Below are 16,187 nucleotides of genomic sequence, written 5' to 3'. Positions count from 1 at the left end.
AACGATAAGAAGACGTTATGCCATTGAAAGGAGATGCCAGGGGGGAGATTCAGGGGGATAACAAACACAGGCCAATATGTGTATGGGGCAGACAACTGTCCATAAGGATTGAACCCATCTATTGCCAGCGCGACACGTACATTATGAGCCTCAGCTGCTTTGTCAGGATGTTTGTCATTAAAGTATGTCCATGCTTCGGCATCGGACGGATGCACCATCGTCCATGGCTTGTACCGTACACCTTCTTTATGCTATGTCATCTGTTTCATGGATTCCTCAGTCATGAAAAGCCATTGGATCCTCGGCACAAACGGAAGGTGCCATAGGACTTTCGCGGGGATCGTAAGCTGCCTCTTCTGGCCATCTCCAGAGTCTACCTCCAGGTACCTTGAGGATTTACACTTTGGACAGTACTTTGCATCCTTGTGATCTTTCCTAAATAAGACACACCCCTTCGGACAAACATGTATCTTGTCATATGGCATCTTGAGCATATGAAGTAGTTTCTGTGACTCGTGCAAGTTCTTCGGCAGAATGTGCTTCTCCGGTAGCATGCTGCCAAACACGGCCAACATCTTATCAAAGCCTTCGCGACTCAGATTTAACTTGGCCTTCAACCCCATAACACGTCCAATGGTATCTAGCTGAGAAACAGTTGTACTCTCATGAAGGGGTTTATGTGCTGAGTCCAACATTTCGTAGAAGGCCTTAGCGGCTTCCTCCATCTCCTCCTTCTCACGTCCTTCTGTGAAGTGAGCTTGGTGAGTGTCATCTAGCATGTCTGCTACTCCAGCATCATCATCAAAAGCCTCGAGGCGTGGTCTCACCACCTCCGCTCTTATACGATCTGCTTCACCATGGTGGATCCACCGGTGGTAGCCAGCCGTATAACCATTGTACACAAGATGTTTACCCATGGTCACCTTGTCTACCCTTCTGTTGTTGTCACATTTGCTACAGGGACACCAAAGTTTAGAATGTCCTTTAGCTACACCCGAGCTCCATGCATGTTCCAAGAAAGCATCTGTCCCATTCACCCACTCAATGTCAAAGTCACTCCTACTTCTCCGGCCCGTGTACATCCACTGACGGTCTTCCATCCTTCCACATATACAGCACATAGTAATGTAACCATCAATTGCATCTACGCGGTGTTCTTACTCTCTAATAGGTGAGGATAGGTCCTAATCCCACCCGCGGATGCGTAGATGAGGTTAGTTTCCATGCTCCGCTCCCTATCCGAGATAGAATTTTGGCAGCACCTCCCTGCTATTCTCCCGATGCACGTCCTATAAGGGAGAGTGTGTATCCGGAGAACAACAGCGGGTGATGCCGAAACACCATCTCGGACTAGAGCGGACCATGGAAACTAACCCATCTACGCATCCGCAGGCTGTCCAAAAAATGTGGACAATCCGAAATAGATATGGTCGCAGATATACAAAGATCTGTATACCTCCAACTGTATCTATTTTGGACAGGAGACACCTAACTAGGTTACGTGACCAAAGACCACATATGGATAGAGGGGTTATACCTAGGGTGCCGGTGAGGTCAGGGTAGCGGGGCGGTGGAGAGTCGGTGCAGTGGCGAGTCGACGTGGTGCAGGAAGACCCGCAGCGACGACGAAGACGATCGGGGTCGCCGAGTCCCCCCCATAGGTCCTCCTGCAAAAAAGGGCAAAAATGGTTAGTGTCGACTCAAAATTTCGGCAGCACCTCCCCTGCACGGGGAGGTTCCCAAAACCTGCAAAAAACATGGCACAAAGGCCAACAACCACATATATACCAAACATGGGCACGAAGGCCAACAACCACCAATATATCAAGAGGAGCCATGTACTTTAGTTCTCTTTCCATGCAGATGAAAGTATTGAAGTAGTACAACAACAATTACTACTAACCCTACAACTACTACTAACACTACTACTAACAACTACTTAACTACTAACAGTACTAATACTAAGAACTACTTAACTATTAACAACTACTACTACTAACCACTACTACTTACTAACTACTACTATTTACTAACTACTACTACTACTACTACTAAGCCTACAACTAACACTACTAACTACTACTAACAACCACTACTACTTACTAACTACTACTATTTACTAACTACTACTACTACTAACCCTACAACTAACACTACTAACTACTACAACTAACACTACTAACTACTACTAACACTACAACTAACTACTACTAACACTACTAACTACTACTACTAACACTACAAGGGTAGGGCTTACCTTGGCGGCAAGAACGGCAAGAGCGAGGGCCAGCGACGATGGCAGGGATGACCGCAGCAGCGCGAGGATCAACGGGCGGTCGGAACGGTGTGGGGATCGACAGGCGGTCGGGTCGGCACCTTCCTCTTCTTCCTCCTCCCCCTTCTCTTTCTTCCTCTTCCTCCTTCCCCTTCTCTTTCTTCCTCTTGCTCCTCTCCTTCTCCCTCTACTGGCTGGCCGCAGGGCACGGCGGGGCCTATGGAGCTCGGGGCCGGCGGGGGAGCTCGGGGCCGGCCAGGTCGCTATCCCCGGGGAGCTCGAAGCCCGGGGTGCCGGCGAGCTCGGGGCGGCGGCCGGGGACTCGGAGCGCGGGCGCGGGGCCGCCGGTGCGGGGGCGCGGCCGCGGGGTAGCTGGGGCGCGAGCGCGGGGTCGCCGGGGCGGGGGCACGGGGCCACGGGTGCGGGGCCGCTGGGGCGGGGGCGCGAGGCCGCCGGGGCGCGGGCGTGGGGCCACCGGCGCGGGGCCGCCGGGGCTGGGCGGGAGCGCCGGGGCGAGCGCCGCCGGGACGGGGGCAGGGGGCGCGGGACGGGGGCGGGGGGCGTGGGACGGGGGTGTCGGGGCGGGCCCGGCAGGACCTCGCCGGAGGGGGACGACGGCGGGGTCGGCGGCGGCGGCACAGCGACGCGGGGGCGAGTGGGAGACGAGTGAGGAGGGGGTGGGGTTGGGCTGGCCCATTCTGGGCCTTTAGGTTAAAAGATTTGCCGAGTGCCAGGCCTAGCGGCACTCGGCAAAGGTTTTTTTTATTTTTTTTAAAAAATTCTTTGCCGAGCGCCCTGTGACCTGGCGCTCGGCAAAGGCTTCTTTGCCGAGTGCCAAGGTTGGCACTCGGCAAATTAAATTTTTTTGTTTTTTTCGCCCCATTATTTTCTGGGGCCTTGCTACAGTAATTAAAACTCCATTTCAAAATTTGGGACAATTTTTAGTTTTTTTACTTTATTTCCTTAATTAGTTTTGTTTCGTTGAATTTTTCATACTATTTCAAATTTGAACTGCATGTACATGAAATAATAGAATTTGGTCATTCAAAAAATGGCATTCATGATGTTTGGCGTATGTTGAGGCCGTATCCAGGAACTCGCATGAAATTACGAGCATCTTGTTGTCGTAACATGACGATGTACTTGCGGGAAAAGTGTATTTAAATTATATAAAATCCAAACGAAGTCCAAAAATCACGAAACTTGTCGAGGTGTCTTGTTATCGCATGTGGAGGCCGTGGTAAAAAATTGAGAAAGCTTGGAGCAAGTTGTGACGTCGGATGCCTAAAAGCTAGACATCTCCACATCTGACGTCGCAACTTGCTCGAAACATTCTCAATTTTTTGCCACAGCCTACACATGCGATAACATGACACCTCAATAAGTTTCATGATTTTCGGACTTCGTATGGACTTTATATAATTTTAAAACACTTTTCCGGCAAGTGGCTCGTCATGTTACGTGAAGAAGATGCGCGAAATTTGATGCGAGTTCGTGGATAGAGACTCAACATACACCAAATACCATGAATAATATTTTTCCAAGCACTAGATTACAATATTCCATGCACTTGCAGTTCAAATTTGAATTATATATAAAAATTCAACATAATCAAATTAATCAACCAAATATAACAAAAAACTAGAAAAAGCACCAAATTTGAACATGAAGTTGTAAACAATGTAGGCGGACCCAAAAAAAATTTGGGGTCAAAAAAACAAAAAAAAATGAAAATTTGCCAAGTGCTAGCTTGGCACTCGGCAAAGACTGTCTTTGCCGAGTGCTGGTCCAGGGGCACTCGGCAAAGAATTTTTTAAAAGGAAAATTTCAAAAACGGTTAAAAAGTCTTTGCCGAGGGCCTAACGGTGATGCCCTCGGCAAAGATTGACGGCAGGGGATGGACGTCGTGTCAGGCGGTGTTGCCGAGGGCCGGCCCTTTGCCGAGGGCTTAGCCCTCGGTAAATAATTATTGTTGCCGTGTGCTTGTCTTTGCCGAGGGTCTGGCCCTCGGCAAAGAGTCTTTGCCGAGGGTTAGGCCCTCAGCAAAGACTCTTTGCCGAGTGCCCGAGCATTTTCCCTCGGCAAATCCTCGGGCCCTCGGCAAAGATGCTCTGTCCGGTAGTGGATAAAGGTCTGCAATTTTGCCTGCTTTAATATATCGTGAATTATATTGTAGCATTTGTATGCTTGGGATGGAACGAGATGGACTTTTGTTGCCTAGGTTACTGCTGCTATGCATTCTGAGCTAGAACATAAGTTGTACGATAGTATTAGTAGCCTTCTGGGGTGAAATTTGGTTATGAATTTGAGCTCCGAGGACAATTAGAGCTTTCAGTTGGCTCCAAAATGGTCAATTTTGCTTACCTGAGTGTAAGATGGAGATTTCGAAAATAGGTGTTCCTTAATGGGCTTGTAGGTTGTTTGATGAAATAGAACGTGCACCATGTAGCTTGTAGCTTTGTAAATTTACTGTAGAAAAGTTCGCATACCTTGGCTGACTAGCTAGGCATACACAACCTGTGTTGGCTTGTTTTTGCTGGTCCAACAGACCTTATTATATTTAATCTCAGCGTCGGTGTCTGTGGTGCTGATTCTCACTAACTAGTGAACAATACTACAGTATTCTTATCCGAGGCGGGCATTTTGTATTTTCGGAGGCGGGCAAAGCAACGGCCTTCGTCGAAAGGTCTTGGTTAATGTGGATTAACCCAGAAGGCCAAATGCTCACCTGCGAAAATAAGTTAAAAAATAATAAAAAAAGAAAAGCCTATCGACCGAGCCCAGGCCAGCTGGGCCCCGGACGTAGCGTTGGCGCCGCCGCTGTTCCTGAGTGGGCCTACCGCTAGATCTGGTGGTAGGGCAGTCGCCGGGGGAGGAGGCAGCACGCCATGCTAGAACCGCCCTATCCCGCCATTCCCCGCCAGATTTGGTGGTGGAGGCCGCAGCCGGGGGAGGAGGCCGTGTGCCGCCGCCAGATTCACCGCCGCACCATTGATCTAGATGCTCCACCACCAGATCCGGCCACGGCACCAACGGATCCGCCACCAGGAGCAGCGTCGCGCCCACCGCCTCTGCACGAGCGCCGTCGCCGGCTGCACAGCCACCGCCTCCGCACGAGCGCTGCCACCGGTGCCAGGGAGGCCATGGGTAGGAGCGGGCCACCACCGCTACAAGCGCAGCCACCAGCGCTGGGGGAGCAGCCCACCGCCGAGGGAGAGAGAGGCCACCGCATAGTGAGGAGAGAGTGTCGGGCGCAGAAAGTGAGAGGCTCCCAAACCCTAAGTCATGCTTATATATGTGGACATAACTAACGGGCCTGCTAGGCCTCGGTCCTTTTTACGCAGACGGTCCTGATTTTGGAGGCCCGTATCCATAAATCGATTTTAGGTACCGCCTCCGTAAATGTATTTTGCGAGACGGTTAATTGTGACCACCTCCGTAAATGAAAACTTCTGCCTTCGAAAACGCTCAGGCATTTTACGTGGCGGTTGGATTTTGTGACCGCCTCCGTTAATGTTTCGGCAGTGTCTCACAAAATCTTATTTGTAGTAATGGAACAAACATTTTGTGAATCACTACTATACAAACAATTTTCAACAACAGGAATTTTTTTTGGACAGAGGTGGCTCAATCAGTAGCTGCCTCTAAACTAGCCGGCAATATAAGCCGCCTCTAAAGATACATTTTTAGAGGCGGCTCTGTATCTATCCACTAGTACTACCAACTACCTTTAAAAATCGTAGCATTTTCCCGAAGAATTTTTGTAGAAGCGGCTGGATACAGAGCAGCCTCAACAAAAGCTGCAGGTTATATGTAGTTGCCCTCTTTCCTCTTCCTTGGGAATTTTACTGTAACCCTAGGAGGAAGGAAGGGGGCTTTGGGCTACCCAAAAAAATGCAAATCTAAGGGGGGAGGTTTTGATTTTTATTCCTTTGGTGATGGAGGCTTTAGGAGGTAAGTATCAGATGATTTAGCTCCGGCAATGCCTAGCAACTACTTCGCGTAACAGGATTCATATAGTAACACATGAGACATAAGATTTATACTGGTTCGGGTGACGTGAGGTGCCCTAGTCCAGTTGGGGGGTGATGATGCTCTTCTCGTATTTGTATGGTCGGCTATAGGGGCTGTTGCTCCTAGCTACATAGTAGATGGGATGAAAGGGAATGAGATGGATCCCGATTGCGAGGTCCCTACCCTCCCTTATATAGACTGAGGGGGTAGGGTTACAATGAGGGCGATTGGGTAACATATTGGTTTCTTAGTTTGTTACACGGAATGCGTATGGATTGATCCTATGCTATCCTCCAGATACGCTGCTCCGAATATTCTCGGCGTGCCTTGATCTTCAAGTTGGTTGCTTCATTCAGCCCTCATGGGCCTCGTTTGCCATGGCTTCTGGCCTGATAACTGGTCGTGGCCAGATATACAGGCGGTGCGGGTACCCTGGCCCAAACATCCGACACTAAGTAAATGCTATTCCAAGCCTGTTTTTGAAGTTTTAGCGGTAGATTAGTGTGTAGTTAGGGTTCATTTTGTCTCTCTTCCATGGTGATTGAGGGACTTATAGATCGAATTATATCAAAATCTTTGAAGGTATTAGGGTGAATTTAGTAGGGGAACAAGATTCTATGATTTTTTAGTGGCCATGTCTTGGTTTAGCTCTCCATTTATTTGTTTTTAGGTCGGGATTGGTTTGATCTAGAACTAGCGTTTTGGATTAGTTTTTTTATTGTCAACATTTATAATATTGTTTAATAAACGGGATTGAATTTACATGAACAATAATAGGTAAGATATTAATTGGTGCTAATTGTTTTCTTTAAAACTGTTTATTTGAGTTAAGAAACTAAAAATACTTGTTTAGTAGTACAATAGTTGGTTAATTATGTTGTTTATTCTCTCTTGCACCGAGAATATGTAGTGCGTATATGTTTTTTTAAGGATAAGAGCATGATTGAAAAGGTTGAACAATTATTTATAACTTCAAATAAGAATGACGTTCCAGAATTATACTGGTATATACTAATTATATTCTTCTAGATTATTAATGATTCTTACATCTCACTTAGTCTTTTGTTTTTGCTTTGTTGATCGTTGGTTGTCGGAAAAGATGGAGTACAAGGAACTCACAGCTATGAGCTCGGTTGTCTTGAAGGTGCAAGAGCATGCCAGTGGGGGAGTCGGAGCCATGCTATGTCCACTACGTAAAAAATATTTTTTAGCAACGGTTCGATTTTTTTTTGTAGGGGCGGCTGGTGATGGAGCCGCCCCTACAGTGGCGTGCTTGCGTGCCCAGACACCACCCGTCCCTACAAATGGAACAGTAGGGGCGGATGGTACGAGCCGCCCCTGCAAATGGGGTCTGATTTATAGGGGCGGCTCAATCACCAGCCATCCCTGGAGTTGCTATTTGTAGGGGCGGCTGGTGATTGAACCGCCCCTACAAATGCCCCCGTATACATAGCTCCGATTTGTAGGGGCGGCTCAATCACCAGCCGCCCCTACAAATGACCCACATATAAAACAGCTGCAGCACCTTCTTCCTTCTCGGGTCACTCACTCCAACCCGTGAAAGAAAGGTGGGGAGGCCTTGGGCATCTCCAAAAAATTGCTCTACTAAGGGGGAAGGTTTTGGTCTCAAATTCTTTGGTGAAGAGGTTCTAGAAGGTAAGAAAATGTTATTTCATACTTTTTTTGAAGTTTTAATGGTTGGTTAGTGAGTAATTAGAGTTTTGTTTTTTCTCTCTCTTCTATGATGCTTGAGCTACTTATGAAGCAAATTAGACCCAAGTTTTAAATGTACTAGGGTAAATTAGGGAGGGGAACAAGATCATACCCTTATTTGGTCCATGTTTCTTGATTTTAGTGAACAATTAGTTAGTTTTATGGATGTTTCATGTGCATGTGGATCTAGATCTAGGGTTTGGTTTTTTTATTAATTTCATTTTTGTAAGTTTATTTTTGATGAAATTGGACTAGGGTTTGTATGAAAGATATTGGGTAAAGTATAATTGTTGCTAATTGTTGTCTTTGAAATTGTTTATTGTAATCAATAAATATGTATTTTAATTATTTATGGATAAATGGGCCATTAATTAATTTTCCTCTACCATGGTGTGTTTGTATGCTTCATGTAATTATATTAGATTTATATTCATATATATGTGAAGTATATACAATTATTCTCAAGTAATTATTACTTTGATTTATTTTTATATATATCTAAATAAGTAGTCCTTTAATATTTGTTTTGTTGTTGTTGTAAAAGATGGAGTACAGGAACTCTTGGATGTATGGTTTGTTAAGGTTCAAGGCAGGTTTCCGTGAAGAGGTGGATAAATTTGTTGAAGCCGCAAAGAAGCATGCAACGACATTGAAAGAGAATAAGCATGGACAGATATGACTATCATCAGATCACATTTGATTATGCGAGGATTTGTTGAGGACTCCACGGTGTGGATTCATCATGGTAAAATGGTTATTGTTAATGATGAGGATGAGGAGGAATACGACGACGAAACCATAGAATCCATGTCCCAATATTCAGCAGAGCTTGATGCACGAATGGATTTCGAGTTTGGTAATGAACAAGGTGGTGATGCTAGTGGTTGGGATGGTAATGACGAAGGTGGTGCCAATAATGATGGTGGAGCACGTGTCGGGGATGAAGATGATTTGGAGGACATGATTCAAGCCCTTGGACCAGAGATTTTACTAAATAGCCCAAAAGGTCTAGAAAATTTGAAAGGGTGACAAAAGCATTGAAGGAGACTGTGTATGGTGTTAAAAAGGGCTGTCCGACACATTGGACATTGCTAGGTTTTGTGCTTGAGCTGCTCATCCTAAAGGTTAAGTATGGCTGGTCAGACTGTAGTTTCAATGATCTATTGCATCTCCTGTCATGGGTGCTGCCACAACCAAACTCAGTTCCTACCAACACATACCAAGCGAAGAAGGTCATAAGTCCATTGACAATGGGGGTTGAAAAAATCCATGCATGCCCCAACCACTGTATACTTTTTCGTGGTGAAACGTTCAAGTCACTGGATAAATGTCCCCGGTGTGGGGCCAGCCGGTACAAGAACAATGACCTTTACGGTGGGGACGAACCCTCCACGGGGAAAAAGAGGAATAAGAAGGGTACAAAAAAGGTGGTACAAGAATTTTAGCCCCCAGTGGACACTCCATTAGGCAACGATGCAAAGCAGAGAAGAATTTCTGCCTTGGTAATGTGGTACCTGTCAGTGACCGATCGCTTGAGACATATCTTCCTAAACCCTAAAGAAGCCACACTCATGACATGGTGGGATGATGAGCGCAAGGTGGATGATGATAAGATTGCACACCCGGCTGATTGTAGTCAGTGGCAAAGGTTTGACGAGAAGCACAAAGAATTCAGCGATGACCCAAGGAATGTACGGTTTGGCTTGAGCACCGATGGAATGAATCCCTTCAATGAGAGGATGAGCGACCACAGCACATGGCCAGTGATCTTGACCATGTACAACATCCCAACATGGTTGTGTCAAAAGAGAAAGTACCTTCTCCTCGCTATTCTTATTTCTAGCCCTAAACAACCAGGCATTGATATAGACGTGTTCCTCGAGCCTTTGATGCAAGAAATGGAGAGGCTATGGACGCATGGGGAGCCAATGTACGATGCGTTCCGAAAGGAGGACTTCATATGTAGAGCAATAATATTTGTTACTACCAATGATTACCCTACGTTGTTTGCTTTATCTGGATAGATCAAAGGGAAGATAGAATGCTTGGTTTGCTTGGATGGTACTACATGGGTGTACCTGGATGCATCCAAGAAGATAGTTTACCTAAGGAACCGACGCTTCTTAAAGACAAGTCACAAGTACCACAGCAAATTGTTCTTTAGATTTTATGACAACGCCCTGGAGATTGAACCCCCTTCAGAGAGACGTCATAACGGAGAACACGTGTATAGAATGGTGAAAAACATACGCGTCGTCTATGGAAAGAAGAATCTGGATGGGATGAATAGAGATAGAAGCACACCTCCTGTCGAAGGCGTACCTTTCAAGAAACAATCGATCTTCTTCCAGTATCTGCCTTATTGGCCAGACTTGGAGGTCCCCCATGCCATTGATGCTATGCACATGCAGAAGAATGTCTTTGAGAGTCTCATTGCTACCTTGATGGACATAGGCAAGTCAAAGGATGGTCTGAAGGCACGGAAAGACATGGTGCAGCTAAATGTGATGGCACAGCTTCACCCGGTACCTGAGGCTAATGGAAAATATACTCTGCTCGCGGCGTGCTTCAACCTAACACCACACGAGAAGAGAGCTATATGCACTTTCCTAAGGGAGATCAAAGTCCCGACTAGGTTTTCAGCAAATGTGAAGAAGCTAGTGTCGATGAAGGACTTGTCAATAACACACTATAAGGCTCACGATTGCCATGTGATGCTGACAGTGTTTCTACCTATTGCAATCAGGGCTATAAAGCCAGAGTTCTTGAAAATGGCCATCACCCGCATGTGCTACTTCTTTTCGAAGATCTCACAGAAGACGATTGGCAAGTAAGAGCTAAGTGACCTACATGAATTTGTGATGGAGACACAAAACCTACTGGAGATGTGTTTACCTCCTGCTTTTTTTGATATAATGCCACATCTCATGATTCACTTGGTTCATCAAATACATGCGCTAGGCCCTTGCTACTTGCATGAAATGTGGTCCTACGAGCTGTTCATGTCGGTTCTAAGTCGATACGTGTATAATCGAGCATACCCAGAGGGCTCCATGATAGAGGGTTACAGTACTGAAGAAGTCATCGAGTGCTGTCAAGAGTACCTAAAAGTATAGAAAGGGATTGGTAAACCCGATTCTTGTCACAAGGGTAGGCTGGCTGGGAAGGGCACCAGTGGTAGAAAAGTGTTCATCGACCATGATTACAAAGAGGTGAGTCGGGCACATTACAGTGTCTTGCAGAGTACACAACTGATGCAACCGTACATTGATGAACACTTGGCTATCATTATGGCGGAGAGAAATAGCCGTTCGGATGATTGGGTCATGAAACAACATAAGCAACGACTAACTATATGGTTGAAGGACCAAAACATACCGCTTGGAGAAACCATAGACTCTATTACCATCAGTAGGTTGGTGGAGGGGCCATCGAGACAAGTGACATCTTGGAATGCTTATGACATCAATGGGTATACATACTATACCCACGCAAAGGATAGTAAATATGTGAACCAAAACAGTGGCGTTCGAATAGGGGCTCTCGATGGATTAGGGCGAAAGATCCAATACTTTAGCATCATTGTAGAGATATGGGAACTTGACTATGGAAGGGATACAACGGTGGCCCTGTTTCGATGCCGCTGGATCAAACAACACCTACTGAGCGAGATCGGATTGAGAGTCCTAGACCTCGAGAATCTAGGCTACCAAGATGACCCTTGGGTGCTCGCTTCACGTGTCGCACAACTTTTCTATATGTCTGACCCACAAAGTAACCTCCCCCCGAAGAAGAAGACAAAGCACGTGGTTGCCTCCGGGAAACAGCACATTATTAGAGTTGATGGCGTGGATGATGTTGAAGCTTACAATAACTATGATGAGATGCCGCTATTCACAGACTTTCCTAAGAAGATCAGTGTTGTGGAAAAGAACCTCCCCAAAGACATAATGCCATGGGAACGAAAAGGTGTCAAGGGGAAAGTCGTTACAGCGGGCTAGCTAGTTGTTGAACGTGGAGTGTTTGTGTAAGTGTGTGTTTGTAAGACTTCATTTATGCATGCGTGTGAGACTATATATTTATGTACGTGTGTAAGACTACATATTTTTGTATGTGTGTGAGACTACATTTTATGCATGTGTGTGAGACTACCCTTTGCAGCATCCACATGACTCTATTTGAACATCCACTCTATTACTACTAAAATTTTATGAAATCACTTAACACTTTATGAAATAAAGAAATGACCAAAATAAAAGTAGGAGATCTTGATGAGTTATACAACTTTTATATTCATCACCTTTACAGCTGAAATCATTTAGTGTTTGAAAATTAGGTTTCAAGCTGTCATTTTCTGAAATTTAAAATTTAAATTGTTCAAAATTAGTGACAAAGATAGATGACTAGACTAAAATGATAGAGCATGATTTTAGAAAATTTTAGGGAAAAAACCATCATATTTGGAGTTAGTATAAGGGAGAAAAACTAGTTACAAGTTTCAGCCATGGATTAAAAAGAGAAATCACACTTGTTAATCATTGATCATCATGAACAGTTGTGATTTTTCTTTTTCATCTCTGGGTAAAATTTGTAACTAGTCTTTCTCCCTCATACTAACTCCAAATGTGATGATTTTTTCCTAAAATTTTCTAAAATCTTGCCCTATCAAGTTAGTGTATTGATTTGGTCATTCTTTTCATTTGACAAAGTTTGAGCACTTTAAATTTTCAAATTTAAGAAAATGACAAGTTTGAATGAGATTTTCAACCATTAAATGATTTCAGCTGAAAAAGTGATGAATACCAAAGTTGTATAACTCATCAAGATCTACAACTTTTATTTTGATAATTTCTTCATCTGACAAAGTGATAGTAAACATTGTTCACAAATCAACATGTTTCTCGTATAGTTCATGAAACTATGAGTTATATGTGAATTTATGAACAATGTTTATTAATACTTTGTCATATAAAGAAGTGACCAAAATAAAAGTTATAGATAGTGAGGAGTTCAACAACTTTTATGTTCACGACTTTTATTGTTGAAATCATTTAAGGTTTCAAAATCTTGTTTGAAGTTGCCATTTAGTGAAATTCAAAATTTCAACTGTTCAAATTTGGTCAAATGAAAATATGATCAATATAAAAGTTGTACATATTGATGAGTTCTACAACTTTGGCATTCATGAGTTTTTCATCTGAAATCATTTACTCTTTCAAAATATTGTTTCAAGTTGAAATTATTTGAATTTCAAAATTTGAATCGTTCAAACAAAGTCACATGACAAGAAGACCAAAATAAAAGTTGTACATGTTGATGAGTTATGTAACTTTTATGTTTACAACATTTTCATTTTATTTCATTTAATGTCATAAAATTGTACTCAAAGTTTTAAAATTCAAATTTTTAATTTTTGTTTTTTTTGTTTTCTATATTGTTTTGACTAAAATTGTTTATATATATATTTCTTCATATATAGAATAATACAAAATATTATATTTGTGCAGATACACAATTTTTTTATATTACTTTGTGTTTTTATGATATAAAAAATATAGAATTTATAATTAAAAAAATGGAAAATATTTGTAGGGGCGGTTGGATCAGGAACCGCCCCTACAAATGCATTTGTAGGGGGGGCTGGATCAGGAACCGCCCCTACAAATGCATTTATTGGGGCGGCTGGATCATGAACCGCCCCTACAAATAGTCCCAAGTATAAAAAGGAGGGCGCACGGGAGTCATCTAGTCTGGGCACTGTCTTCTTCCTCCGACGCCGTCAGGCTGCCCTGCGCGCCTAGGGTTTCCGCCACCGGTCTCGCGCCCGCGCCCGCCCGCACCAGCCCCCGGCGCTCGGCGTCCCGCACCCGGCCCCCGGCGCCCGCCCCCGCGCTCCGACGACACAGGCTCCCGGTGCCCCGCGCCCGGCCCCTGGCGTCCCGCCCCCACACGCCGACGACGCGGGCTCCCGGCGCCCCATGCGCGGCCTCCTCGTCATCTTCTCCGCCACCGGCAAACACTCTTCCACTTCTCTAGCTCTCGGTACCTATCTATCTATGGATATATATAGACCTTGCGCCGTGCCATCTTGTCTGGGGCTTAGACCTACATCTTGGTACTGGATGCCCTAATGTTCTTCTTTAATTGGGCGTCTTAATTGATTGATCGGTTAATTCTGCAATTAGAAACATGATTTCTCTATTTCTTGAGATCGGAGATTCTTGATTTCTCTGTTCTAAGCTCGGATTGGGGAAAAAACCATTGTCCCTGGATTTATCCTGTAGCTGCCTAACAGATTCAGATTTTATTAATATTTGACAGGACAATGCAACCAGCTAAAGTGGCCGAGCTTATTATATTGATTGAGAACACTTATGAAATATAAAATAATAACAACCTGAAACGGCCATTTGCCCTAAATCATCTCTAATCTTTGGGGACTGAAAATTATTAACATCATTATATCTCTTTTGGTTGCAAGTGGTGTCCACTTGCCACGTCTACTAGTAGCTTATAAACATGTGCATGATACTCTCGATCGTATGAGTTAGGTTTTGTTTGTATCCTATAAGCTAATTGTTAGCTGTTAAAAGTAACTCTGATGGATCTAAACACCCTAGCTAACCTATAGTCTAACTAATAGCTCAAAATAAATTATTTAGCTAATAAAAAATATTAGCTAATACTAAATAAATTATTTATAGTCAATGCAAATTATTAACTGGTGTTAATATGTTAGTTAATATTTAGCTAAATACTACTAACTATTACCTAGAGGATCCAAATAGAGCTAAGCTAATATGTTAGTTAACAGGCCGCTAATAAAAAAACTATTAGCTGGTTTTCTCCAATAGTTAGTTGTTAGTTAATAGCCCGCTAATTAAAAAACTATTAGCTAGTTTACTATTTAGCTAAGTACTACTAACTATTACCTAGAGGATCCAAATAGAGCTAAGCTAATATGTTAGTTAATAGGCCGCTAATAAAAAAACTATTAGCTGGTTTCCTCTAATAGTTAGTTGTTAGTTAATAGCCTGCTAATAAAAAACTATTAGCTGGTCTCCTCTAACAGTTTGTTGTTTGAATCTAAACAGATCCTTATTATAGAAAGAAAAGGGAAAGAACTTCCCAATGTGGACAAAACATGTTTGATCTTTAAAATAGCTGACAACTATATATGTATCTCAAGTGAGTAGCTATGACTAGAAGTCTTATGGTTCATGACTAGTATTTTCTTTTAGCTAGCAAAAATTCCATCACGGATACAGGAATTAGCATTCTTCCCTACCAACTCTTAACTTGTTGCTGTCAGAAGCTCTCTCAACTCTATGGACAGGATATAACATTATTATAAGATAAGATGAAAGCACGCACGCACGCGCCAGCCAATGCGTTGCTACAATGGGAATCAGTTTTCTGGTTCCAAAATAAGCCATATAAATAGTTCATCTTGTTTTGGCATCTAGTTTGATATTTTATCATAATGTTCATAACCCCATTACCATTATAGACATCTTTATATAAGACATGTGCATTTCCTCTGTTGGTTCGCGTAACACGAGTGGTGTGGGCCTTGCAAGTTCAAGTGCTACAAACCACCTAGTACTACTTTTGTTATATGCAAAATGGTGTCACTCATTAGCAGTGTTCGCCTACACGGCCGTGTAGACCGATTACTCGGTGTGTAATCGCTACTCGGTAGCCGAACGTGCAGTTTAGACCATAAACGGTAGGTTACACGGAATCGCCGTGTAAACGGTAAAAAACGGTCGTGTAATCGGTCTACACGGCCGTGTAGGCAAACACTGGGTAATATTTTGAAAATAATTTATCTATGTTATTTTCAAAATATTACAAATGTTTATGATGTGTAATAAGTACCATTAGATTAGTTGTGGAATATACTTTCATAATAAAATTATTTGAATATACAAATATTATCTATGTTATAGGAATATATACACAGGTTATTATAGTTATTTTTACAAATAAAGTAAAAACGAGTAATCCGTGTAAAACCGTGGACACACCGTGTACACGGTCTAAACGCTACACGAGACCTCGCCGACTGTCTACCGTTTACCGTTTAGGAAAACATTGCTCATTAGTAGTGGTGGCCGCCTAGCACCAGCAGCCTTTGGTGCAATTTTTTGTTTCTATTTTTGTTATATGCAAGTTACCTGCA

General features: G+C 43.5%; 1 protein-coding gene across 1 annotated transcript; it reads right to left on the bottom strand.

Annotated features, from left to right (window-relative positions):
- Positions 1 to 2,492: 2,492 nt before the first annotated feature.
- LOC136487993 (vegetative cell wall protein gp1-like) lies at positions 2,493 to 2,972 on the bottom strand. Its single transcript, XM_066485059.1, has one exon. The coding sequence runs from the start codon at positions 2,970 to 2,972 to the stop codon at positions 2,493 to 2,495; it is 480 nt and encodes a 159-aa protein (XP_066341156.1).
- Positions 2,973 to 16,187: the final 13,215 nt, after the last annotated feature.

Source organism: Miscanthus floridulus, chromosome 10 (assembly GCF_019320115.1).
Source record: "Miscanthus floridulus cultivar M001 chromosome 10, ASM1932011v1, whole genome shotgun sequence".
Classification (NCBI taxonomy): Eukaryota; Viridiplantae; Streptophyta; class Magnoliopsida; order Poales; family Poaceae; genus Miscanthus; species Miscanthus floridulus.
Note: the sequence above shows the minus strand (reverse complement) of the source record. Positions and strands in the feature narration are given on the sequence as shown.